A 24,834-nucleotide genomic window follows, 5' to 3' on the forward strand; every position below is an offset into this window, starting at 1 on the left:
CTCTCTCTGCTTGCCTGTCTGCCTGCTTGTGATCTCTCTCTCTGTCAAATAAATAAATAAAATAAAATCTTTTAAAAATAATAATAATAATAAAGTGAATGCTCGACTGAAAAAGAATAGCCATGCAGAAGAGCTTTTGAAAAAGCATTTATGCATTTGTTTTAGTAACCTTTCGAAGGTTTCTAAAGACACTGGCTTCTAAAGATATGGGCAGTAACCTCTTTGACCTGAGCTGCAGCAACTTCTTGCTAGACACCTCTCCAAAGGCAAGGGAGACAAAAGCAAAGATAAACTATTAGGACTTTATCAGGATAAAAAGCTTTTGCACAGCAAAGGAAACAGATAACAAACCCAAAAGGCAGCCTACAGAATGGGAGAGGATATCTGAAAATGATTTATCAGATAAAGGATTAGGATCCAAAATCTATAAAGATCTTATAGAACTCAACACCCCCCCCCAAAAAAAAACCATAAAAAATATAGTCAGGAAATGGGCAGAAGACATGAACAGACATTTCTCCAAAGAAGACATACAAATGGCTAACAGACATGTGAAAAAATGCTCAACATCATCCACATAAGGGAAATAGAAATCAAAACCACAAGAAACCACCTCGCATTGGTCAGAATATAAAAATTACTAATAAATGACTCGGCTTTTGACATAGGCTTTCTGATGATTTTTGTAGGATTTTAATAGCTCTTATCTAAAGCAAAGCCTCCACTATTCAGGAGATCTGATACTCTGTCTTCTATTCAAGAAAATCACTCTAGTATTTCCCCTCCCTACTCCCTTTCCCTCAACCTTTCTCCCTGTCCTTCCTTCCATCTCTCTCCTGGGTCAGTCACATCAATATACAACTAAGCCATTATTTCTTCTATTAACAGTAAGTATCTAGATCTCATGTCCCCTACCCCCTGCTGCTCTTTCACTCCAATTTACAACAAAACTCCTTGAAAAGGTTCTCACTTTCTCCAATTGCTTTCCAACCCAGTCTCCTGCTCCAACTCAAATCTGACTTTCACAAAATGTTCCCTCTAAAAACTCCTCTTTCTAAAGTCTTTGATGACTTGTATATTTCTACAAGGTCAAATCTTGGCTCTCATTTCACCTGACATTATCAGTATCATCTGACAGTCAGTCATTCCCTCTTCTTAGAAACAGTTTCCTGACTTAGCCCAGGACAACATGATCTTTTTTCTACTGACCTCACCAGCTACTTCTTTTCAGTCTACTTTACTGATTCAACCACATCTCTCCAATCTCCTAACATCAGAGTGCCCAAGTTTCAGTCTTAGACTTCTTCCATCTATATACACCCACTTCCTTAGTGATCTATACCAGTCTTGCGATTTTAAATGCCATACATGCTCTAAAAACTCCTGAACATATATCTCAAGTTTGGACATCTCCCTTGACTTCCAATTTCGTATCTTCAGTTGTCTACTCAACAGCTACACTTTGATATCTAATCTATATCTCAAACTTAACATATCCAAATTGAACTCCAAGCTTTACCCAAAGATCCACCTCCTCCACCCAGAGTCTTCCCATATAATCTGAAGACCCTGTAATTTACTCAAGCCAAAAATTTTGGAATCACTTTTGATTCCTCTCTGCTGCCTCAAATCCAATCTACAGGTAAATTCTACCAGTTCTACTTCAAAACATTTCAGCAATCTTACCACTTCTCCCTGCCTCCTCTATTAACACTCTGGTAGGCCTGGTTATTACAAAATCCTCCTAACTCATCTCCCTTTTTCTACTTTTGTTGTATTAAACTCGACCTATTCTCAATATAACTAACTACCAAAGTGATCTTTTAAAATGTAAGTCAAGTTTTATCACTTGCCACTGCTAAAAACCCTCCAATGGCTTCCCTTCTCACTCAGAATAAAAGACAAAGTCTACACAATGATCTATATGGACCCTAAAAATTCTACTGGCCCTGTTAACCTAATCTCCACTACACCCTCTACTCTAGCCACACTGGCCTTCTTGCTCTTCTTTGAACACATTAGACACTTTCCTGCCTCTAAATTTTTGCACTTTCCCCAGATACATGCATGGCTTACTTGCTAAAAATCTTTGCTTAAATATTAATTTCTCAGTGAAGTCTTATCTGACTACCCTGTTTAAAATTAGGACCCCCACCTCTGATGAAAGTATGTATTAATCTTCTATGATATTGTGACATGCATATGAGAAACCTTAGAATTGTGTTTATTCACTACTTTTGGACTTCTGCTTTTAGGGTTTTTCAAGGATGTTTGCTGTAGCACTGTAAAGAGCAAAAAACGGGGGCAGGTGGTAATAAAAATGTCCAGCCATAAACTGTTGCTTATTTTTTAAAAAAGCAGTACAATCATACACAATAACATATATGGTCATTTAAAATGGTGTAGAGGGGCGCCTGGGTGGCTCAGTGGTTTAAGCCGCTGCCTTCGGCTCAGGTCATGATCTCAGGGTCCTGGGATCGAGTCCCGCATCGGGCTCTCTGCTTGGCAGGGATCCTGCTTACCTCTCACTCTCTCTGCTTGCTTCTCTGCCTACTTGTGATCTCTCTCTGTCAAATAAATAAATAAAATCTTTAAAAAAAAAATAAATAAAAAAATTAAAAAAAAATTAAAAAAAAAAATAAAATGGTGTAGAGAAGGCAGAATCAGACCTATAAATACAAAGAGCAAATGATGGTCGCCAGAAAGAAAGGGAGTAGGGAGATGGTCAAAATGGGTGTAGGGGAGTGGGAAGTACAGGCTTCCAGTTATGTAATAAATACATCATGGGGATAAAAGGCACAACAAAGGGAATAGCAATGACATTGTAATACTGCCCTATGGTGACAGGTGGTCACTATGAGCATAGCTTAACATGTAGAGAAGTTGAATTAGTATATCACACATCTGAAAACAATGTAACAATGAATGTCAACTATACTCAAATACAAAATATTAATAAAAATTAAAAAGTAAAATGATATAGAGAAGAATGTGTAATGGCATCAAAACTGTAAGTATAAAACTCAGCTTATACAACAGTAGATGTGTTATAGCTCCATGTTTTTTGTGCCCATGGCTATTCACTCAACAATACCTAATAATCTAAACAGTGAAGAACAAGAGGAAAATGAACAAAAAGATCCCTGTCCTCGTGGAATATACATTCTAGCTTGAGGATAAAGTCAGTTAAATAAATTTAAAGATGTATTATACCACATAAGTGCTATGGGGGGGAGGGGAGTGAAACGGAATTGGAAGTGCTGGGATAACCTGAGCAGGTTCTAAGAATCCTTGGGAATGCCAGGAAAGCAGTAAATGGAGTTGGAAGGTGGTTGTGGGAGGTGGCATCTGTGTTCCTAGAGATGTTATTATTAACATGATGTAGTGAGAATGCCATCATCAGGGTACGAGTGAGTGTAGGGAATGTTTTTGGTAAGGTATAATAATAAAGGGCGACAAAAGGTGGCCTCCATGTCTGAGTGTACCCATGTGATGCTGAGGACAAAAAAACAAAAGAAAGGAAAAGGATATGAGAGCTCTCTAGGGACATTTAGAACACGAATCTCAGAAGCAATGATTTGTGGTGCATAAACAATGAATTCTGGAACACTGAACAGAAATTTAAAAAAATAAAAAAAAATAAAAAAAAAGGAGAAGAAGCAATGATTCAGACTGGCAAGTGCTCTGTGGGAACAATGGGAAAACCCAAAGCCAGCTGATACAGAGCTAAGGGCCTTGGAGTTCATCAACTGCAATATCAGATGTTCCTCCAACCCTTTTTCTAGTTCCTCACAAATATCTAGAGTGCTGAATTACAAAACCTTATTAAAGGAAAGAAAGCCTGAACTGTTCATACGTGTCTTTTTTTAAAGTTTTTATTTAAATTCCAGTTAGTTAACATACAGTGTAATACTAGTTTCAGGAATACAATAGAATGATTCGACACTTACATACATCACCCGGTACTCATCACAACAAAAGCACTCCTTAATCCCCATCACCTATTTAACCCATCCCCCTTGGGGCACTTGGGTGGCTCAGTTAGCTAACCCATCCCCCTACCCACCTCTCCTCTGGCAATCATCAGTTTGTTCTCTATAGTTAAGAGTCTTTCTTGGTTTATAGTCATCTTTTACCCTATATTCAGTAAGTCCTCCTCAACATGATACTATGTTAATTAGATTGATTATACATTAGGAAAACTTCGGTGATTTTAATGCTCTACTCTTCCTAACCCTTGCTGCATATTGGAATCAGCCAGGGAAGCTTAATTTTATTATTATCATCATTATCATTATTATTATTATATTATTTTCAGTTAGGATACAGTACATCATTAGTTTTTGATGTAGTGTTCAACAATTCATTAGTTGCGTATAACACCCAGTGCTCACCACAACACAGACCCGCCTCAATTCCCATCATCCAGTTACCCCATTCTCCCACCCCCCCTCCTTTCTCTAACCCTCAGTTTGTTTCCTGGAGTCCAGAGTCTCTCATGGTTTGTCTCCCTCTCTCATTTCTTCCCATTCAGTTTTCCCTCTCGTCCCCTGTGGTCCTCCCCTCCATTCCTTATGTTCCACATATGAGTGAAACCATATGATAATTGTCTTTCTCTGTTTGACTTATTTCACTCAGCATAATCCCCTCCAGTTCCATCTATGTTGATGCAAATGGTGGGTATTCATCCTTTCTGACGGCTGAGTAATATCCCATTGTATATATAGATCACATCTTCTTTATCCATTCATCTGTTGAAGGGCATCTTGGTTCTCTCCACAGTTTGGCAACTGTGGCCATTGCTGCTATGAACTTTGTGGTATATATGGCCCTTCCCATCTCCTCTGGGACTCCACTTACACAATAACTACTCTGTTGTTTCTATGTGCCCTATAGCTATTCTTTTCTTTTACATTTTCCATCTTTTTACAGCTGCCTGTTACCTTCTGAGAGTACTTTGAGCTGAACTTCCAGTTCGTTAATTATAGTTTATTAAGTATTCATTAATTCACCATCAATTCCGCTGTTTAATCTAATTATTGAGTTACTTTATTTCATTTAAAAAATACATATTTCAGAAGGCAAAAAGAAATCAGACAGCAGGTGTGTGACCTAGAATCAGCCGACCAGAGGCTCGCCAGCAGGACTGTGGACCTTGGAGCTAGGACCCAGAGACACATTCACAGAGGCAGGGCCGTGTCAGAGGCACAATGTTGATAGTCAAAATGTGTGTTCCAGCATCAGTCCCCAGAAAGAGACTTGGTCGTGTTCTCGGTTGTTTAAACTCTCTTGGTTCCCATTCTGATCTTGACTGTCCAGTCTTCCCATGAGAGCCAATTTCCTCCCAATAAATGTATTTTCTCCTTAAGTCATTTGAAGTTGAACATGAGATAGGATATGGGGAAAGTACCGGACAGATGAAACACTAATTTCTTCCTTCTACATAATTCAGATTCCATTGATACTATCACAAGTTATGGTTCAAAATAGTAAAGTTAAAAACACATTACTTAAAGTTATACAATTAAAGACATAAAACTAATCGAATTTAGGGGAGGAGAAGAGTATTGGGGTTAAGTGAGATAATCCCCAAACTGTGATGGATAGGATTCGAAAGTTACAGTTCAAAGTTGATAAACCAAGTAAGAGAAGCAAAATCTTAAGAGTTCTGAAAGCAATCGCTACAAGAACTAAGGCAAATGGCAAAATATGCCTACATCTAGGCAGTAGGACTAATAATGGGGAATGGAATGAAAACACGTTGGTTTGAAACTTTTTAGTCCTCTCCTAGGCTGAATGATACTAGTAACAGGAAGAAAGGCCAGTGACACGCGCATACCCAGAGGCACACAGGCACATGTGCACATGCGCATGGGTCCAGCTGCAGCTCTGGGAATGCAAACTAGGAAAGATTTACATGAGAACCAGTGCAAGAGCACAGATTTGCCTCCAGATTTGTTTTCTGGGATAAAACACAAAGCAGCTTCACACCCATCCTGAGCTAAATCGTGTTTAGAAAAGGAAGGAAATCTAATCCCCCAAAGTGAGGAAAATGCAAGTGGTTTGTCCCCAAGAAGAGCCAGTCATAGAAACTTCAGTTGGGACTGGGATCTTGGCTCCCAGGCAACTCACTAATACCTTTCAAGTTGCAACAAACTTGAAAGATTGTTTATTTCATCTGTTGAAAAATTCTCATAAAGTTGGAGTTTATGAGTATGGAGTGTTCCATAGGCTCACCCCAGCATGAAGCCTTATAAGTATGAACAAGAGAAACTTGAGGTTTCTTAAGGAAAATGTGCAAGACCTGCAGTCCAAAGCTCTGGGACTGTTTTACCTGCATCATTTACCAACTGATGATCTTGAGCAAATCACTGCTCCAGCCTGAGTTTTGTGATCTATAAAATGAAGAGAGAAATATTAACTACATAGAGTTGTTATTAAAATCAAGTCAGATAATGGGTGATATATAAGAATACATGATAAAATGTAAAGCCCAACCCAAACGGGAGGTACTATTATTATCATTCTTACAATTGTTCACAAAGGACACCTGCATAAAGAGAGGCATGGCATAATGGAAAATTCACCCTACTACTAAAAATGTAACCCAGGAGAAGCATCTCTCTACTTGAAATGGATGGATATTATCATTCCCAGAAGACAAAAGACAGTCCTTGACTTCATACAATGCGCGGTGACATCAGAGGATCCAGTTCTCCCCTTCGTGATGACTAACATCTACATGTGCCTAGCACGTACCTCAGTTCACAGCTTTAGGTAAGGAAAAGACACACATTGGGAAGAATAGATTCCAAAGTAGATGAACATGGTTCCTAAGAAGTGAAAAAAAATGTTAAGTATATCAAGGACTGTCCTTTGAATTCCAGATCCCCTAGAACTAAACCAAAACAAATATGCTCAAACAAAGCTAAAAAGATGACTGAGAAAGCACATACGAAGAGGGATGGGATTCAGAGAAGCCAAAGGCAAAGCTAGCTGTTTAGGAAGGTAGCATGATGTCCAAGGATAGAGCCCGGACCCCAGAGTCAGGAAACTGAGTTCTGGTCCCAGCATTTCCCTTGGCTCTCTATGAAACCCTGGGCAGGCTATTGTACTCTACGGGCCTCCGTTTCTTTATAACATAAAAGAGGAATTGAAAGACTAATTAATGCAGCTAATTGATCATTTAGAAAATATTTACTGTTTATTATAAGCTAGGGACTGTTCCGGGCATCAGGAACCTAGGAGAAAACAGAAACAGACACAGTTCCTGTAGCCATGGATTTGACATAGGTACTCTCCATCCAACTCAAAGGCGTGGTATGCTATAGCCCTGATTTCAGTCTGTGGAGAGACCAAAATGGACCAAAGAGGATGAGGCTTCACCTCTTCAGGGAGCAGTGCTCTTTTTGAGAGCAGAAGCAAGTGCCCCTTATTCCCACCTTGTCCCTATCTAGGTCCTGGGCTTTGGAGCTTAATACAGAACACGACAGCCAACTGACTTTTACCGTAAAAAGCAAGTCTAGGGCTCAAAGAAACTTCTAGAAATATAAAGATATGTTGTTTCATTTTTCAGTTAGATAACTAGACCTACTACAGTAGAGAAATGGGAAAATTATTTGATACTTCTGTGTTTAAAAGCTTATCTAAAATGACAAATGTTAATGGATAGGCGAAATATAATAAAAATTAACAAGCTCTACATTAATTGTTCATAACCTCTGTTCCCTATAATAGGAAAAACACAACTTATATATGTAATTTTAAAAGAAATGAATTATTTAATACATACAAACAGAATATAATACCTACTTTACCAAACATAAAGCCCCAGCTTCAAGGTCTATAATACAATAAAACAGTTATACTTTACATTGCCAAAAGAGAAACAGCATTAGTTTTTATTCTGAATTTCCTGTAGCTCATTTGTTGATTTGGTGTCAAAAAAGAAAAATTTTTAAAGATATGAAAGTCAGCTCCTTTATAGAAAGTTACCAAAAAGTGTCTCAAAAGAGTATTCTGAGCATACGTTTCACTAGGATCTCCAAGCGCACACTGTCTTCCAGAGAATTCTTTGACAAGTCTGCTTCACCCTGGGATTCCCCATGATCAGTATGACAGAATGAAGAGAAGGATAGGCAGCCATGACTGTCTCAGAGATGAAGACAATGAGGAGATTAGCAGAAGACTTGTAGATGATGGAAAAAGGGCTGGCCAGGATGTAAACCACATGAAGGATAAGGAAGCAGCCCAGGGACTTCAGGACAGTGATGTGAGCCACGGCCCGAGCATCTCTCCTACCAGCTGTATGCACCTTCATCTTCTTGTGGTGTCTGTACAAAGAGACAATCAGCATCACAGAAGAAACAAGAAATACCATCAGAGGCAACCCACTTCCTGCATTAAGCTTTAATATATACAGGTAGTGCCAGCTTTCAAAGGAGTACGGAATGCTGCTGTTGCCTTGGGAAAGATCATAGGGCTTTAAGCCAATGTGGGTTACAAGTAACAAACTGATCATGAAGTACCCCAGAAGGCACCAGAGACTCAGGCAATAGGCCCTCTGTTTCAGCCACAAGCAGACAGGGTGCTCTAGGGTCATGATCTTCCTGCAGTAGAAAACACTGAGGAAAGCAGCAAACCACAGGCTGGCCTGGCTTACCAGGATCCAGAAGACACTGAGATACCGAAGCCAGCGGCTACTGTGGAAAAGCGGAAACAGGCTTAAATCCATCATAATCAGCCACTGCAGGAGAAATCGGCAGGCAGCCAGGCCCAGGACAATGAGGTTGTATGAGGACCCATTGAATTTTCGGACCCATTCTCCAAAGCTCCAGACCACAAGGACACCATTTGCAACCAGGCCAATGAGAAATTCGGCCACCGCCACCACCATCAGCAGTGCTAGGGCAGCACTCAGCATGGCTGGGGACAGGAAGGAGTCTGACCTCTGTCACAGAAGGTGTCTGCCTCGGCAGGAATGTGCGTGGCTGTGGCTGAGTTTCAGCTCCCCAGAGGGTGAGAAGACACCCAAGGTAAGTCTTCACACCACAGAATCTTGCCCTGCTGTTCAAGACTGAAGAGCTGTGACCAGGCACAGAGAGTTTAGAAATTATGAACTCCTCTGTATTTGCATCCACATGAATGCACACTGCGCCTACAGTCAGAGACTTAAAATAGCACCACACACACTGACTCCCCTTCTCAAGGGTCATGAGCTAGCATCTAGACCCTAGCACATAATATATTAAGACCTTTCAGTAAGAAGATCAAATCAAAACATTCTCAGATTTTATACAGTGCCAAATGTGAGCTCATTATTATAAAAAATTTTTATTTTTATAAAAAGTACTCTGAACATAAAAATATGAAAGCTGAATAGACTCAAATATAAAATATATTTCATTATCAAAAAATACTAATAAAGTAAAATATATTTCACTTTATCAAAGAGAGAAGTAGGGAAAATTGGGGGGAAGAAAACAATCAGAGAACAAAAATAGCACATTTAAGTGCCAAATGATACAAAAAAAAAAAAAAAAAAATGGAAGTCAGGGAGAGGAGCCATCACTGCTCATCTGAGTCTTTGAGGTCATCTGTCCTAATTTATGATCAAGTACCCACACACACATGACTCAGCATATATCTCATACCAACTTCATAGAGGAAGGAAATGAGCTCAAATAAGTGAAAAAAGACTAGCACAGTTATCAATACAGTAAAGTGTTTCATTTATTGTCTAGATTGCAACTTCCCTAGGACCAGTCTAACCCAAATGTTTATGGAAGGTTGAATTCTAAGACAGCATCAAAGAGATTTTGAATAATCCTTGAGCAGAATGGGACTGTAAATAAGACAGGTTGTCACTTCTGTAACTAGGTTACATTTTATGGCAAAGATAAAGGGCTTTTGCAAATGTAATTGAACCAGTTGCATTTGAACTACTCAAAAAATTACCCTGGGTGGGTCTCACTTCATCAGTAAAAGTCTTGGAAGAGAACCTGGGCCCTCCTACTGACCTTGAAGAATCCAGCTACCAGGCTGTGAGAGAGACACATGACAAGAACTGTGAGGTGTTGAGATTGGCCCGCAGAAGGCAGCAGCAGTAAAACGGGGACCTTTGTCAAACAACCGCAAGGAACTGAATTCTGCAAACAACGAGTCAGCTTGGAAAAGCACCCTAAGCTCCAAAAAACTACAGCCCAGTCAACATCGTGACTGCAGCTTTTAGGACACTGTGCAGAGGGCCCACTTGGGCTGTGCCTGGACTCTTCACCCACAGAAACTGTGCAATAAATGTGTGTGTTGTTTTAAATTGCTAAGTATGTGCTGCTACACTGCAAACAGAAAACCAACGCAGTGGTCAAACTAGGCCAGAAACTATGAGGAAACAAGGAGAAAGAGGAACTGAATTGGGAAGAAGGAGGAAGGCTAGTCTAGCTTCTGAGGAAGTCAGCATGGATGCAGAGGAAAGACCAAAGTATCTTGAAAGATCCTAGAAGAAACCAAAAACCCCATCCCAGGCCCTCTGCTTCGGCCACAAGCAGAGAGGGTTCAGGGATCATGATCTTCCTGCAGTAGAAGACACTGAGAGCCAGCACACCCCCGGACAATGAGTTTGTTTGGGGATCTCTTTAGATTTTCGGATCCATTCTTCAAAACCCTAGACCACAAGGATTCTATTTCCAAGCAGGCCAATGAGAAATTCAGCCACAGCCATGAGCAACAGCAGCGCCAAGACCACGTCAGCACGCCTGTCCCACAGGTGCCCTGCTTCAGCCGTGTGTGTGTGTGTGTGTGTGTGTGTGTGTGTGTGTGTGTGTCCTGGCTGAGCTTCAGATACCGAGGGTGATACAGAATTAGGGTAGAACATTCCACTTCTCAGAGTTCGGATTCTGTCACTGTCCTTTTGAAATCCATTCTCTGACAAACACAAGTAACGTTCTCGAAGGTAAGAGCCTCACTTCCGTTTGCATCTGCATGAAGCTGGCCGGGCATCTGAGATGACGAACAAGCCACAGCTACAAACTGTCCTTCCAAAGGAAGCAAGTCAAATCCACCGTGCTCTTGGGCCCTGCTCCCACCCACCCTGACTCTGCAGAACTGAAATAAGACATTCTGAGACTCTCAACAGTGGCAAAAGCAAAGCACCTCGTATTATAAACAGGTCAAGTACAACATTTATGAATAACTTGGCAAATATTTATTAAATGTTTATCGTGTGCCAGGCCCCTAATCCAGGCTCTGGGGATACAATCACCGCAAAAAGAAAAAAAAAAAAAAAAAAAAAAAAAAAACAATGTCCCTACTGTCACAGAGCTGATATTCTGGTGGGAGAGGTAAATAACTAATACTGTTTTAACATGCTTATCACTTGAATATGTAAATCTAGAGTTGTACTTATATACACAAAGGCTTGTTTCAATACCAGGGAAACGAAGAAAAAAATAGGGCGAGAAAATGAGTAAAAACAACTATGAGACAGGATAAATATGCTGCTGAATACTACGTGCTAGAGGACGTCAAGATGGAGAGAAATCTGGGAACCGCCCTGCTAGTTCACCAGCACTGATACAGTGAGTCAGAACCGCCTCTTGGTGGGAGGCCTCTGGAGGGAGGAGGAGGGGTGCAGTCATGACCCATAAGCAACAAGGATCACAATCTTCAAGGAAGATTATGATAAGAATCAGTAGCATGGCTGTGGGGAGGGTAAGTAAAAACCCCAGGGCAGGGCAGGGGGTGACTTGGAAGATGAGAGGACAGAAGCTATTTTTGTCTGCTTCCATAAGCATGAAAACTTGAGGAGAGAGGTTAAGTACAGCAGACAAAAGTTGGATGATGGTCTAGAAGGCAAGGCTTGATTTCCCTTCTCTTGGGAGTGAGCTGGACTTTGAGACTTCTAAACAAGAGACTCTGGAAAGGAAAACAGAGTAACCGGGCAGTGGAGAAACCCCACAGACACCACCTTAATCAAGCAATCAAGGGTAATATGACCAGTGAGAAGTTCATGAAGATATCTGGTATCCCCCAGTGTGACATGAGGAGAAGGGCACCTCATCTTTTTTGGACTCCTCCCCAAAGGCCCACAACCCCAGTATAACCATGAGAAAAACATCACAAACTCAGATCGAGGGATGTTTCACAAAATGCTTGAACAGTAATCTTCAAAACTGCCATGGTCATGAAAACAACGAATGATTGAGAAGGATCACAGACCAGCAGAGATTAAGAACGCCTGACAACGAAATGCAACGTCATATCCTGGATTGGATCCTGGAACAGAAAAGGAACATGAGTGTGACAACTGGTAAAATCTGAATGAAGTCTGTAGTTCACGGTTAATGCGTTAGTGCTAGTTTGTGTCGCACTGAGGACTGATGCTAACGTGAACCTGGGAGCACTTGGCTTTGGAGGAGCAGAGCCCAGTGCACCAGGTTATGTAAGATGTCAACATCAGGAAAGCTGAGTGAGGGGAATCTGGGAACTCTCTGCACTCCTTTTGCAACTTTTCTGTAAAATAATTAAAAAAAAAAAATGCCACTTCATTTTTGACAAGCTATAGATAACTCAGTTACATGAAGCTGTTTGTATAAAAATTATGTTTTTAACAGTTTGAGAATTGTGCTTTTCTAGAGGAGACTAAGGTTTTTCCATAACATTGTAAGCTCATGTTAAGAAATGAGGCAAAAAAGAGGGGAGACAGGGTCTCCTGGATATCTGCTCATCCACAGCCAAGGGCTCTGCAGGAGCACATCAGCACCAGCCCTCAGCAGGGCACAAACCTCAGGACTAGCTCCCTGAGGGAGAACTTAAAAAAAGGAGCACTTGTGGCCACTCATAGAAAGGCGGTATGTGGGGCGCCTGGGTGGCTCAGTGGTTTAAGCCGCTGCCTTCGGCTCAGGTCATGATCTCAGGGTCCTGGGATCGAGTCCCACATCGGGCTCTCTGCTCGGCAGGGAGCCTGCTTCCCTCTCACTCTCTCTGCCTGCCTCTCTGCCTTCTGCCTACTTATGATCTCTCTCTGTCAAATAAATAAATAAAATCTTTAAAAAAAAAAAAGAAAGAAAGAAAGGCGGTATGCTTCAAAGGCAGACAGATTTGAGTTTGCCTCCCAACTCAACCAGTTAGTGGCCGTGACCTTAACCAGTCAATTAACTTCTCAGAGCTTCGGGTTCCTCTTTATAAAAATTCTGAGACTGTGTGATTTGCCTCACAGGGCTGTTCCGATGATAAAAGGACATATGAAATTACCCAGCCTGGCCCTAGAAAATAGTGTTACCTAATTAACATTACTTTTCTTGCCTTCCTCGGTGGTTTCTCCCCACAGTCACTCCTTTCAATAAAGTAGGGGAGTGCCTGGAGTCTGCTGTTATCCCGCAAGTACAGGATGAACTGAGTTGCTGCTTCTAAAGGAAGCTGATCAGAATTTCTGGAAAACAAGAATGAAGATGAGAGACTGCTTCGCCCAGGCCTTTACCCGAAGTCAGAAGTACAGAGAGGTAAGTAGGAGTTAGAGAGTAATATCAGTATCTTTATTTCCCCTCTTGATATATCTGGATTCAGATCATCGTTATAAGGTCACCGGCCCAGCTATGAAAGCAGCAAAATTGAGACAAGTAATCTTCCTGTATTTAAAACAGGTCAGAAATACTATCAGGCAAATCAAGAGTGGACCTGTGTGCAGACACCTCGTTTGCAAGCCAGGTATACACGCACCGGGTCATTTACTGAGGGCCTCTGGCTCCTTCCTACAGACACAGAGTTACAGCCATGACTCTTCCCAGGCCCTATATGGCCCACAGCCATCATCCAGAGGACAACCCAGCTGCTCTGACAGGTTAATACTGGTGCTTCCCCAGAAGCCTGACCCCACACCCACCCCACTTAGCTCAGGAAGGAGTGCAGTCTCTGCCCCTCCCTGCCGTTATGCTCACCCTGGATCATTTCTCCCTCCCTCTCCCCACCCCAACCTCCATTAACTCCTGTCACTTCCTAGTTGTTAATTTCCTTGCCAGGCAAATTCTCACAGGAGTTCCCTTTCACACTTTATTTCTCAGGGAATAAAACTGACCATGGGCCAATGACGCAAACCCCTGGGAAGTTCTGTCAAATTACCCTTTCCCCCTGGACTCCCACACCCCAGAGCAAAGGGGAGACGGGGCACACAAAATTTGAAGAGTTCCCAACAGACCCTGCTTCTCACCTCTCCACCCTTCCTTGAGGAGCAATGGTGAGATCAGAGGCTCCAGCTCCAGCTCTAACTTACAAAAAAGGAAGAAAAAAATTTATTTTAAATATTTTCAGTAAGCTTTAGTACCACCTGAAGACTCCAGCATGTAAGGCTATCTTAAGAGTTACATTCAATTCATGCTTTAAAAGACTAATGTCTCCTTCCTCCAAACCCTTCTTCCCTTTGTTTTGTTTTCAAAACAACTGAAACAACTGAAAATGGCTCATCAACAGAATGCTAGTAACAGCCAGAAGCCCAAAGTCACATCTGTTCAGGTAAAATTTAGGCAATAAAAGGAACTTCTAAAATCCTTGAAATGACCCATAAATACTGAGAACAAACTGATGGTTGGGGGATGGGAAAAATGGGTGAAGGGTAGGGGGAGGTACAGGCTTCCAGCTTCAGAGTGAATGCATCACAAGAATAAAAGGCACAGCCTGGGAAGACAGTCAGTGATATCGTAATAGCTTGTACGGTGACAGGTGGTAGCTACGCTTGGGATGTGCACAGCGTAATATATAAATTTGTCAAATCACTATGTTGTACACCTGAAACTAATGTAGCATTGTGTGTCAACTATATTCAAAATTTTTTAAAGTGGTTTTAAAATGAAAAAGTAAAAATCCTTAGAATGCATAAGGCTTCATTTAGTTCATCCATGAATCATATATACTTTCCCATCACCTTTCTATTGGCCTATTCCTTCCCATGTTGCAACATTCAAGATAAATTTTAAAATGGTTTCTTCTTTCATATTGGTACACTTTTGGTTTAAAAATATATCTCACCTAAAACAAAAAGCTTCTGTAAGGGAAGGAAACAGTCAACAAAACTAAAAGGCAACCTATGGAATGGGAGAATATATTTGCAAATAATATGTCTGATAAAGGGTTAGTATCCAAAAATATATAAAAAACTGATAAAACTCAATACCCCAAAAACATATAATCCAATTAAAAAATGGACAGAATATACGAACAGACATTTCTCCAAAGATATCCAGATGGCCAAAAGACACATAAAAAGATACTAGGCATCACTCATCATTATGGAAATGGAAATCAAAATTACCATGAGATACCACCTCACACCTGACAGAATGGCTAAAATCAAAAGCACAAGAAACAACAAGACTTGGTGAGGATGTGGAGAAAAAGGAACCTTCATACACTGTTGGTGGGAATGCAAACTGGTGCAGCCACTGTGGAAAACTGTATGGAGGTCCCTCAAAAAGTTAGTTTGAATCACCATACGACCCAGTAATTTCACTATGAGGTATTAACCCAAAAAAACACAAAAACACTAATTCAAGGGTACACATGCATCCCCATGTTTATTGTAGCATTGTTTACAATAGCCAATCTATGGAAGCACCCCATGTGTCCATCAATATATGAATGGATAAAGAAGATGTAGCACGTGCACGCGCGCACGCACGCGCACACACACACACACACACACACAATGGAATATTATTCAGCCATAAAAAATAAAGTTTTGCCATTTGCAACAACATGGATGGATCTAGAGGGTATAATGCTAAGTGAAACAAATCAGGAAAAAGTAAATACCATATGATTTCACTCATATGTGGAATTTAAGAAACAATACAGATGAACAAAGGGGAAAAAAGAGAGAGAGACAAACCAAGCCAAACCAACAGACTCTTAACTACAGAGAACAAACCGACCGTTACCAGAGGGGAAGTGGGTGGGGGGATGGGTAAAATGGTGACGGCGGTTAAAGAGAACACTTACCATGATGAAAACACAAAATAATAAAAAATTAAAAACTGATAAACACACACACACACCCCTCACCTAAATTCAAGCTTAAAAGCCCACTATCTCTGTGCATGATAGCATGACATTTATTTCACCTAAGGAAACTAAGCACCTATAAAATTTTTATACCTCCCCCTATATGGTATTATTATATTATACAACATTAATCTTATATTATGAAATATTAATTATATATACATGTACACATGTGCACGTGTGTGTGTGTCTATATATGTATATATTAGCAGCCCTGGGTAGGTTTTTCAGGCTGGACATACCAGGCTTCTTTCACCCTTTTGAATATTATCTTCTTTTTTTTTAAGGTTTTATTTATTTATTTGAGAGAGAAAAAGCACAAGCAGAGGAAAGTGTGAGGGAGAAGGAGAGGCAGGCTTCCTGCTAAACCGGGAGCATGATACAGGGCTTCGTCCTAGGACTGTGAGATCATGACCTGAGCCAAAAGCAGAAGCTACTCAGGTGCCCCTTGAATATTTTCTTTGTGTCCTAGAAGATAAAGCTTTATAACTGGACGTGATTCTACACTGTCCCAGTCTTTCCATCCACCTGGTGATATCATTAAAAACGAACTGGCTTTTAGAATCTGAAGACAAATTGGAGCCTTAGGTCTACCCCTTCCTAGTTAAAGAGCCATTTATAAAACCTGTTTGTGCCTCAGTGTTTTCATCTGTATGACAGGCAATACATTCTCTACGAAGTTGTGAGGAACCAACAAAATCGCACGTGAAAATGTAGCTCAGACAATACTGGGCTTTAGCAGTCCCAAAGTTAAACGGCAACGTGCCTGAGCTACAGCTCCACAGTGTTTCAAGATGTCATACAGATGCTGCCCCGGCACCCACCCTTCATTTCAACCAGTGCCTCTTCTTAACAGGGAGTTTTCAACATCCCTCCCTCCCCTGGATAGGCAGAGAATATAGGGAGGAGGAGGCGGAGATTGCTTATTAGAGAGCCTGTAAGGTATCATATCTTAAAGAAATAAACTCTAAAATTTTAAAATTCCTGGTTAATAAGTATTTAGTGGCAGAGCATACTGGAAAGCAGCAAAACTCCCAACCTACGACATCATTAAAAACTCTACCCAAAGAGGACTACGGGCAAGTGTCCCAACAAAAGAATACGGCATAGTGAGGTTTGTCGAGTAAGGCAACAGAGACCCAAAACTACAGCATCTGAAAGAATGGAGATGTTTATTTCCCATGGACTGTCGCTGAGTTAAGGTGTGAACAGTCCAGAGCTGGGGTGGTGTCGGGTGCCCCACGGTGTCGGGAACTGTGAAGCCAACTAGGATGGATGACTTCTCCACTATCCCCAGGCAGTCCCTTCAACTGCTGGCCCAAGATGGCCAATCGTTACACTCGCCATTCCAGAGCGGAAGGGAGGGCACACCTGTTCTAGGGGTACCACCTAGAAATTATACACATCACCTTCTCCTCACACTCCATTGGCAGAATGGGATCACGTGTGATACCTACTTATAAGAGAAAGCTGTAAAATGTAATTTGCTGCCAAAGCTCTAGGTAGCTAAAAATTCTGTTATTATAGAAGAGAAAGGAAAGAAAGAAAAAAAAAAAAATAAGAGAAAGGAAAGAGAATGGATCTGGGGGGACCATAAGGCTTTCCACTTTTCATTTAGAGTTCTTACGTCATTGTGTACATTTAATCCTTTTATCTCCTAATCTTAAGATGAAACAGGATGAAAACCTTTTTTTTTTTTTTTTAGCAAAAAATATAGGTTTGGGTAATCCTCACTGAATAATGCAGTCAAGATTCTGGTGTCCAGAATGGGAAACATCAGGTAATTTGTAAAATTTGGAGAGTTCTTATTTTTTCTACTTTAATAAAGAGATTATTATTTTAATAAGATTATTTACTTTGAGATATGTAAATGTCACATAAGTACTTTATAAATACAAAAAAACTGTACAAATATAAATTATTATCCCCAATTCCCATTCCAAAACTGATCAATATTCCATCTTCAGATTTCTGTTCCTCCATAGCCAGTCCTACTGTCTCAACTACCCTCCCATCCAAAAAAAAAAAAAAAAAAAAAACCAGTGTTCCCCTGAAGAATCGTGCAGTGCTCATACAACTTAGCAGGTAAATTCATAAGCAGATGACATATATTCACCAAAAGTCTGATGCTTCCACTACCAAGCTATTGAATAAACCCTTGGCTTTCCCCTGAATTCCATATTACATGACAGGGTATAATCTTTTGTAAAGTTGTACTCAGATTGAGTTAATTTCACTATTTGGCACTTGCCTTTTTTTTTTTTTAAAGATTTTATTTATTTATTTATTTATTTATTTATTTGAGAGAAAGAGAGAGAGAGAGAACACAGAGGGAAAGGGAGAGGGAGAAGCAGACTCCCTGCTGAACAAGAAGCCCCAATGCGGGGCTTGATCCCAGGACCCTAAGATCATGTTCTTAGTTGAAGGCAGACGCTTAACCCACTGAGCCACCCAGGACCCCCTGGCACATGCTTTTGAATTCAGACTAACTCCCTGGATTTTGAGATCCTTGGAACTATCCCAGATTGGGCTTCTGTTACACTAATCCCTTCCTTTTACTCATTAACCATTAATGGTTAATTAATGGAACCATTACCATTAAGGGAAGAAGCCCTTCCCTTCTTTCCAGAACAAACCTAGTAATTTAGTCCTAGAGTTTCTTGATGATAATAGCTCAATGACTGTGACCCAGCAAGGTGAGGGTTCTTTTTGTGTACATCTGCCACAATATACACCAGTTTTCTCCCATCTTTCTCTTTCCTCCCTTTTCTCTCTACAACTTTCTTTTCTTCCCTTGCTCTTTGCATCCTCTTGCTATGTTTTAAGCCAGTCTAGTGCCTGCTGATGACTCATCCACTGCTAAGCCCTTACCCAGGGTTCCTCAGCTAAACCTCAAAAATTTAACTAACGATGTAAACTGTAATGTATTGCTTAATTTGGGGAAACTCCCCCTTATACTTCAGTAGCTCATGGAACAATGTGGTGACTTCCACTAGCCAGGGATGCAAACTACATGATAAGTAATGTCTTAAACTTAGAAAAAAAAATTGCCAAATTTTTTAAATTTTTTTAATTGCAGAATAAACTGAAGTACAGGCACTCAAAGGCCGAGGAAGTCAGCTGAGCGATTACAGAAATGGAGTCCACAGTCCCCTAAGAAAACTGCAAACAGAGAAAGTCTTGCTCCCAAACCATGATGTGACTCCAGACACCATTCACTACTGAAATTCTACTACTTGTTGAAACAAAGAATAATCGCCTTTGCTTTTGTTCTCAGTTTAGGATGTGTGAGAATAATGAGAACAGAATGTCCTGGAGGGTAAATGGTGGAAATAACCATGCAGATGGATCTGGCTCCCAAATCCATCCCAACAAAAGGGAAATAATGTAGCAGGGTAGCAACCGAGTAGGGAATGTACAAGATGAGGAAACAGATCATGAGCTTCATAGCGCCCAGGTGAGCTTCAGTCTGGGGAGTCCAGAAAATAGTGGTGTTTTTCTGCATCTTCTGTATATGTCTCCTCAAGGAATGAATTAACAAGGAAGCAGAAGTCACATTAATGATGAACTGGAGAAATGAGCGCAAGACCAAAGAGATCACCAAAGACAAGACGCCCTCGTTGATGTCACATCCTGTCCCATTCCTCCCAGGCACAAATTCGGGAAAGCATGATGTCTGTCTGAGCGCAACATACAGGAGAGTGGTGAAGGCAGAAATCAGCACACACGCTAGCAGCAGCCTGGGGATCTTTGGGGAGAGATTTCTTTTCAGCAGGAGAAATACTGCGTGTTGCATGTCCATAATCTTCACACAGTACAAGGCATTGAGCAAGGTGACAAGCCAGAGACTATGAGAGTCCAAAAACATCCAACACAACAGGAAAAAAGTAGATAAGTGCACTGACCTTTCCATATTTGGAGAGATGAAGAAGTACGTGATGTTGAGTAGAAACAGTCCCAGCATAAGAAATTTGGTGACGCCCAAGCTGAAGAGGATCCTATTCGAAGAGGAGATTCTGGGGCTTTTGAGCCAAGTCCGAAAGCTGACCACTGCAATGAAGAGATTTACAATGAGTCCCGCAAAATTCAAAATTGCTGAGACAATAATGGCAAGGAAAAAGAATATCTGAAGCATCTTTCCTCGAGAACTTGGCAGTGTGATCTGGACGCTGGGAACAGGGGAAATACTGAGATGCACAAGTAGGCACCAGGACCCAGCCAGGAAAGACATTCCTTCTCTAATTGTCTCCAGTGTGACAAATGAGCCATTAATGGTCTAAAAGCCAGCTGCTTTTCCTGAGATGCAAATCTTCCCAGGGTTGCATTACTATTTCTCACTCATATCCTGTTTTCCTTAGAAATGCCTAATTAAAACAGCCCTAGTGAACTCGGAAAACAGAGTCCACTCTGCCAAGAGGATACCTGGAGGGAGAAGCTATGGAAGGCTCCAAGATTTCAAATCCAAGTGACAAAACTCCAGTCCACCAATGTTTCTGCCCCTGTTTCACAGAGAATAAAGCTCTTCTTCATAGCAGCCCCAGAAGACAGTGGGAAATCCCAGGCTTCACTCCCACCCACCCACTCTCATCCATATATCTGTGGATGACTGAAGTCCAACTTCTCTCCTCCCCGTAAACTACTGATCTGCTGGAGCCCTATTTTCTCCATCTCTCATTCTGGCCAACATTACATTTTCATCCCTGAGCGCATACAGTGATTCACAGTCACACACAGACCAAGTTCAAGGACTTCACACTTCCTCAAGAGAGACTTTTCACAATTAATTCCATCTATCAGGGGCACCTGGGTGGCTCAGTGGGTTAAGCCGCTGCCTTCGGCTCAGGTCATGATCTCAGGGTCCTGGGATTGAGCCCCACATTGGGTTCTCTACTCAGCAGGGAGCCTGCATCCCCCTCTCTCTCTGCCTGCCTCTCTACTTGTGATCTCTCTCTCTCTCTCTCTCTCTGTCAAATAAATAAATAAAACCTTTAATTCCATCTATCAGGATGATTCCTTTACTTTGCATTCCCTCACCAGTCACACACATGTGTGCCATAATCATTTGCTGTGATATGCTTTGCTTGGGGAAAAAAAGTGTGTTTCTTTTACAGACGTGGATTTATGCTTAGATCACATAGGACCATTTCTTCTTGGGCATTTAGCGGCAAATCAAAGTACTCTGATCCCAAATACACAGTAATGCTTTAGCTATAGTTTTGCATCTCATTGCCTGATTCCTCTTTAATTTCTCAGACAGGAAAGGGCATAGTAAAAGGAAAATTATAGTATCGAAGACTATGAGTGAGCGTGAGAGTATGACATCTCTTATCTACTCTAGCAGTTGATGGGACCCAAGGTGCAAACTTCAATGCAGCCACATGTAGGTTACCAAACTAGCATCGAAATAAAGCATACGGAGTCCTATTCCTTTGTACGGGAACAGAAATACAAACAGACAGATAGAACAGAGGAACAGAAGAAGCTAAGAGATGAAGATCAGGTCCAGAAGAGGGAGTACCTTCATGGGGCCCTTTAAGACAGGAAAGCAAGCCTGGAGGGATTCCCTGAGCTGGAACTCAGTGGCTACAGAAGCATCTGTATAAAACTAAGAGGCACATGACAAAAGCGTGCCCACATCAGTTAACCAGGCAAACACAGGGTGAATGAGCAAGGCAAGAGAAGGGAAGTTTATATCATAGCACATATTTCCACTGAATTATTTATAAAATAGATCACTGTGTTAAAGCAATTAAGTTAAAATATTAAAAATGTCACATTTAAATAGAATAAATAATATGGAGTAAGATATAAGAAGTAAGTATTCCCAAAGGGGTGGGGGAATTCCATACTGGCAGCAAGGACCCTATCCAAAATGTGACATAAATGTTGTTGGGCTCTCAGTAGCAGGAGGCGCTATAATTAAGATGTGATCATGTCGCCTAGGGTCGTCAGTGAACACACTGGTTCTGTCAGATGTTATTTCTGAAAAGGTCAGTATGGGGAAAGCATTAACAAAACCCTTTCCCCCTCTGCATGAGAATTTACCTTTGGTTAAATATAAAAGTCTGATGGACACTCCCTGCTTTGGGCTTCCTTGAGTGTGGTGACTCTTTTGATGTGTGTGCTTTTTTTTATTTTTTAAGATTTTTATTTATTTATTTATTTGCGACACACAGAGCATGAGCGGGGGAGGGGGGAAGGGCAGAGAGAGAGGGAGCAGCAGGCTCCCTACTGAGCAGAGTCTGATGCGGGGCTCAATCCCAGGACCCTGAGATCATGACCTGAGCCGAAGGCAGACACTTAACTGACCAAGCCACCCAGACATCCCTGATGTGTGTCTCCTTTGACTCAACCTTGGCAGATATGTCTATGAAATTATTATAAGAGAAACTGGCACCTTTGGGACATGAATCTTTTTAGGCCAGTCCCACCCCTGCACAGCTGTGGATCTCTACTCCTAGCACCTTGGCTCTATGGCCGCAGCAAGGACTCTGCAAAACAGGAAGGCCTGCCGCTCCCCTGCCCATAAACTAGGTCGCTGAACCACAACCACCTGAGTAGACCGGTGCCAGAGGCCCAAGACAGCCGTGTAAGTCTTACTATTTCCTGGAGCCCAAGAAGACCCAGTGGCAGCAGGTATACTGTACTCAGGTGTCCAAACTCTAGATTCATCTGGCAGATCTGTTGGGAAAACTTGAGGGCCAATAGTCCAAGCAAAAGGACGACTTAGCTCATTTGATGAAGGCTTTGAATAAATGGGAATTCCAGTCATGAATAAATGGGAATTACAAACTGTGAGCTGTTTTCGACAGAGTACTAATGTTGCTCGGGAGGAAGAAAGAAGGAAACTTCCACTTCTTGGGCTGTTTTTAGTGCTTCCTCTGTTCCCGGCAGTACACCAGGTATCTTGAAACTCAGGTAATCCTTAAAACAGTTCTACAAGGAAGAAATGGTTATCCCTATTTATAGGTGAGGAGAATGAAGATGAGAGAAAGTAAGTGGCTGTGAGCCAGCATAGGAAATCGGTGGCTAGGTATAAGGTGTCTCTGAGACTGAGCTCTTTCCACTGTTGCCCTCATTGGGTCATTCATTCAATAAACTGCTACCATAAGCCAGGCACTGTGGTAGGTGCTGGGAAAACAGAAGAAACACCCACAGCCCAACCTGCCTTCAAAAAACACACAGTTGCACCCAAAACTATAAGATACCTAGGAATAAACTTAACCAAAGAGGCTAAGAATCTATATGCAGAAAACTATAAAGTACTCATGAAAGAAATGGAGGAAGACACTAAGAAATGGAAAAATGTTCCATGCTCCTGGATTGGAAGAATAAATGTTGCGAAAATGTCTATGCTACCTAAAGCAATCTACACATTTAATGTAATCCCTATCAAAATACCATCCATTTTTTTCAAAGAAATGGAACAAATCATCCTAAAATTTATATGGAACCAGAAAAGACCTCGAATAGCCAAAGGAATATTGAAAAAGATTGGGGGCATCACAATTCCGGACTTCAAGCTCTATTACAAAGCTGTCATCATCAAGACAGCATGGTACTGGCACAAAAACAGACACATAGATCAGTGGAACAGAATAGAGAGCCCAGAAATAGACCCTCAACTCTATGGTCAACTAATCTTCAACAAAGCAGGAAAGAACTTCCAATGGAAAAAAGACAGCCTCTTCAATAAATGGTGCTGGGAAAATTGGACAGCCACATGCAGAAAAATGAAATTGGACCACTTCCTTACACCACACACGAAAATAGACTCAAAATGGATGAAGGACCTCAGTGTAAGAAAGGAATCCATCAAAATCCTTGAGGAGAACACAGGCAGCAACCTCTTCGACGTAAGCCGTAGCAACATCTTCCTAGGAACATCGCCAAAGGCAAGGGAAGCAAGGGCAAAAATGAACTATTGGGATTTCATCAAGATCAAAAGCTTTTGCACAGCAAAGGAAACAGTTAACAAAACCAAAAAACAACTGAGAGAATGGGAGAAGATATTTGCAAACGACATATCAGATAAAGGGCTAGTATCCAAAATCTGTAAGGAACTTAGCAAACTCAACACCCAAAGAACAAACAATCCAATCAAGAAATGGGCAGAGGACATGAACAGACATTTCTGCAAAGAAGACATCCAGATGGCCAACAGACACATGAAAAAGTGCTCCACATCACTCGGCATCAGGGAAATACAAATCAAAACCACAATGAGATATCACCTCACACCCGTCAGAGTGGCTAAAATTAACAAGTCAGGAAATGACAGATGCTGGCAAGGATGCAGAGAAAGCAGAACCCTCCTACACTGTTGGTGGGAATGCAAGCTGGTGCAACCACTCTGGAAAACAGCATGGAGGTTCCTCAAAATGTTGAAAATAGAACTACCTTATGACCCAGCAATTGCACTACTGGGTATATACCCTAAAGATACAAACGTAGTGATCCAAAGGGGCACGTGCATCCGAATGTTTATAGCAGCAATGTCTACAATAGCCAAACTATGGAAAGAACCTAGAAGTCCATCAACAGATGAATGGATAAAGAAGATGTGGTATATATTTACAATGGAATACTATGCAGTCATCAAAAGAAATGAAATCTTGCCATTTGCGATGACGTGGATGGAACTAGAGGGTATCATGCTTAGTGAAATAAGTCAATCGGAGAAAGACAACTATCATATGATCTCTCTGATATGAGGACGTGGAGATGCATCATGGGGGGTTAGGGGGATAGGAGAAGAATAAATGAAACAAGATGGGATTGGGA

The 24,834-nt window shown here is 41.3% G+C and overlaps 2 protein-coding genes across 2 annotated transcripts in view; both read right to left on the reverse strand.

Annotated features, from left to right (window-relative positions):
• TAS2R4 (taste 2 receptor member 4) overlaps nt 1-24,834 on the reverse strand; it is a 35,881-nt gene that overhangs the window by 4,067 nt on the left and 6,980 nt on the right. Inside the window, exon 2 of the mRNA XM_046020912.1 lies at nt 19,956-20,100. Within this exon, the coding sequence (XP_045876868.1) occupies nt 19,956-20,100 (145 nt within the window). The remainder of the gene's footprint in view (nt 1-19,955; nt 20,101-24,834) is intronic.
• TAS2R5 (taste 2 receptor member 5) lies at nt 8,036-8,923 on the reverse strand. The gene has a single exon (XM_046020913.1). It carries the CDS (start codon nt 8,921-8,923, stop codon nt 8,036-8,038), a length of 888 nt encoding a protein of 295 aa, XP_045876869.1.

This window comes from Meles meles, chromosome 10 (genome assembly GCF_922984935.1).
Source record: "Meles meles chromosome 10, mMelMel3.1 paternal haplotype, whole genome shotgun sequence".
Classification (NCBI taxonomy): Eukaryota; Metazoa; Chordata; class Mammalia; order Carnivora; family Mustelidae; genus Meles; species Meles meles.

Bases quoted from the DNA above. Each gene is read 5' to 3' on its own strand.
- TAS2R5 (XM_046020913.1), bottom strand. From the start codon at position 8,923: ATGCTGAGTGCTGCCCTAGCACTGCTGATGGTGGTGGCGGTGGCCGAA.